At 33.2% G+C, this 2,568-nt stretch overlaps 1 protein-coding gene across 2 annotated transcripts in view; it reads left to right on the top strand.

The window, feature by feature from the left end:
• The window catches only part of LOC106472511 (protein LSM14 homolog B-like), a 16,158-nt gene extending 14,153 nt beyond the window's left edge, over window positions 1-2,005 (top strand). The window contains exons 5-7 of one of the 2 annotated variants that reach the window (XM_022401083.1): window positions 302-448; window positions 1,051-1,183; window positions 1,537-2,005. In XM_022401083.1, coding sequence (XP_022256791.1) covers window positions 302-448; window positions 1,051-1,183; window positions 1,537-1,708 — 452 coding nt within the window. In that variant the 3' untranslated portion in view covers window positions 1,709-2,005. The remainder of the gene's footprint in view (window positions 1-301; window positions 449-1,050; window positions 1,184-1,536) is intronic. The other variant, XM_022401084.1, reaches the window with a different exon arrangement.
• The last annotated feature ends 563 nt before the right edge of the window (window positions 2,006-2,568 follow it).

The following is a 2,568-nucleotide window of genomic DNA, read 5'->3' as shown; positions in this document are numbered from 1 at the left end:
AAAATAATCTCCAGAATGTATTCACAAGGTGATTTTTTTTTATATCTAATTACTTCTTTGACTATCAAAATATAAAACTTTCCAATTAAATATGTAGGTACCTACTTGTACTGATTAATGTTAAGATTTTTATGAATGTAAAAATTCACATGCAGTGAAATATGTAGGTCATGTAAGATGGTGGCTCAGTATAAAATTAATTCCAAATTACTTTCTGACGTTCAAGTAAAGTTGGGACATTTAGTTTATATTAATGATATTGTAATGGAGCCAGTGGTTCAGTAAAATTTATGTTCTTCAGGGTATCAGCGTCGACCCAGGGGTCCCCGAACACGGCAAAATCTGACCGGCAAGAAAGAAGTGTTACGCTTTGAAGGAGAATATGATTTTGAACAAGCAAATGCAGAATTTCAAGAGCTTGAAAACAAGTTGGCTAAAACAAAGCTAGGTATAGAAAACTTAGATTCTGAACTTTGGATCGATTATAGAACTAGACAGGTTTTTTTTAGTAATATTCTTTAAACTTCCATTTTATTAAGAGTTCTTAACTTTTAAGTAAAGAAAATAAAATACATTAAACAGTTTTCTCAACTATTTATGCATAAATTACTTCTGCGTACATAATTTTTGTTGGATACGGGATCATTAATAACATACAAGTCACATGAAAATCTAAATAAAAGTACCCACTAGTCAACACTAAGGTCCTCTCTGTATTCTGTGTAGAAAAAAGTTATTTTACCTTATTTTCTTTTGTTGTCAAATCTTTATACTGAGTGGTGTAATATGTGGACCCCTTAATAGTTAGTGTAAAAACAAGTCTGTAATTTGAGGGTTAAGTAATCACTTAAAATCAGATTACTCTGAAACAGTAAAATTTCAAAATGTAGAAGAGGATTTTTAGACATTAGTAATGAGTTGACGTTAGATAGCTACTTGATAAAACATGTTTTATATTCGATAGGGTTATACTAACTCAGTATTTCTGTAATGTCTTATTTATACAACTTTCTATTTTTCTTCTCTCTCTGTGTGTATGTGTGGTGACAGATGACAAGAAGGATGACTCTGGGAATGAAACCCAGGCTGGTGATGTACAAGATGACGATGATGTTGTTTATTATGATAGAAGCAAGTCGTTTTTTGATAACATCAGCTGTGAAGCCTTGGAAAGAAGCAAAGGGTGAGAAAAACAGACTTCTGTCTTTTTGCTGAACACTAACTACTATTGTCAAAACATTATCTGTTATAATACATATGTAAACTGTAATGTGATTCTTCTGTTTTCATTAATTAAGAAAAATATACTCACCTTATTTCTTACTTCATACAGTTCCATCTTGTGTCATAAAAGTAAAGCCAATAAAATACAAATAACACTTCATAATTTTCATTCTTTATTTTCCTGAAGAAGAATAGTCAACTATTCGAAAGCACTTGAGTTTTAGGTCTCATTTTGAAAATATTCACGATTATTTTGATAGTTTGAGCTTGCTAACTGTTTACAAAACTGACCTGAAAAATGTTGATTTCCAGAAACTTGCAACGTGTAGATTGGCGACGTGAAAGGAAACTGAATGTGGAAACCTTTGGTTCTTCGGCCAACATGTCTCGTCGAAATCCCTGGCGTGGTGGTTTCAGAGGATATCGAGGTAGAGGAGGTGCTATGAGGGGTGGTAGGGGCGGAGGTAGAGGAGGTATGTCATGATGTAAGTTTAGATTTCATGATAATAATATCAGTGACTTAGAACAACCTTTGAGAGGACAGTTACAAAAATTCCTAAAGATCTAATTTCTACAGTAAGTGAAACTCCCGATAATGCTGCCCAGAAAAATTGCGTAACTCATTGCTTTAATGCATATATTATCTTGGAAGGTTGGTCACTCGTTCTGATTATTTACGAAAGTGAAGTTTACTTTTCAAATTAAAACTTGGGCTTTTCATATTTTAATCTGTAGTTTGTAATTTATGATGACAAAGGCTTTCTTTTAACCTAGTTTCAGTCTTTAGAGTTCTGTATTATAAGTTGATGGTATAAAATGTTTATATTAGTCGACAATAACAGCAGTGTTGTTATTGTAGCAACTCAGCTTATTATAAACAAACAAATAACCCCTCTTGATTGGTCTGGACTACTGTCGTCTACAAGTGTGGCTTGGAAAATCAAACTGCATTTACCATCTCCTTAGTGGGAGTGCTGCTCAACTGAGATCTGAAGCCTCCTAGTGGGGAAAATATGTATCATTACAGCAGTAATATGATTTACTCCAGTGCAATAATAATAATAAAGACATTCGACATATTTACTGAAACGTCAATTTGAATACAGTGCTACAAGTCAGTAACCTTAGAAGTATTTATAATTAGTAAAGCTACAACAATAAACATTAACACTTCAAGCATGCAGTAAGCTAAGATTTAAAAATGGAAATTAATGGATCTTATATGACATTCAAGTCACTATTTCACAGTATTATCTTTGAATCGAAGAGAGCTTTTGTTCCGTTTTGGCATGGGTGCTTGCCTCGACTCCTCGAGTCTTTGTTGATCCGGGTGCCCGAATAGCA

This window comes from Limulus polyphemus, unplaced genomic scaffold, assembly GCF_000517525.1.
Source record: "Limulus polyphemus unplaced genomic scaffold, Limulus_polyphemus-2.1.2 Scaffold5392, whole genome shotgun sequence".
Classification (NCBI taxonomy): Eukaryota; Metazoa; Arthropoda; class Merostomata; order Xiphosura; family Limulidae; genus Limulus; species Limulus polyphemus.
This window is presented reverse-complemented; position numbering and strand designations above follow the sequence as displayed.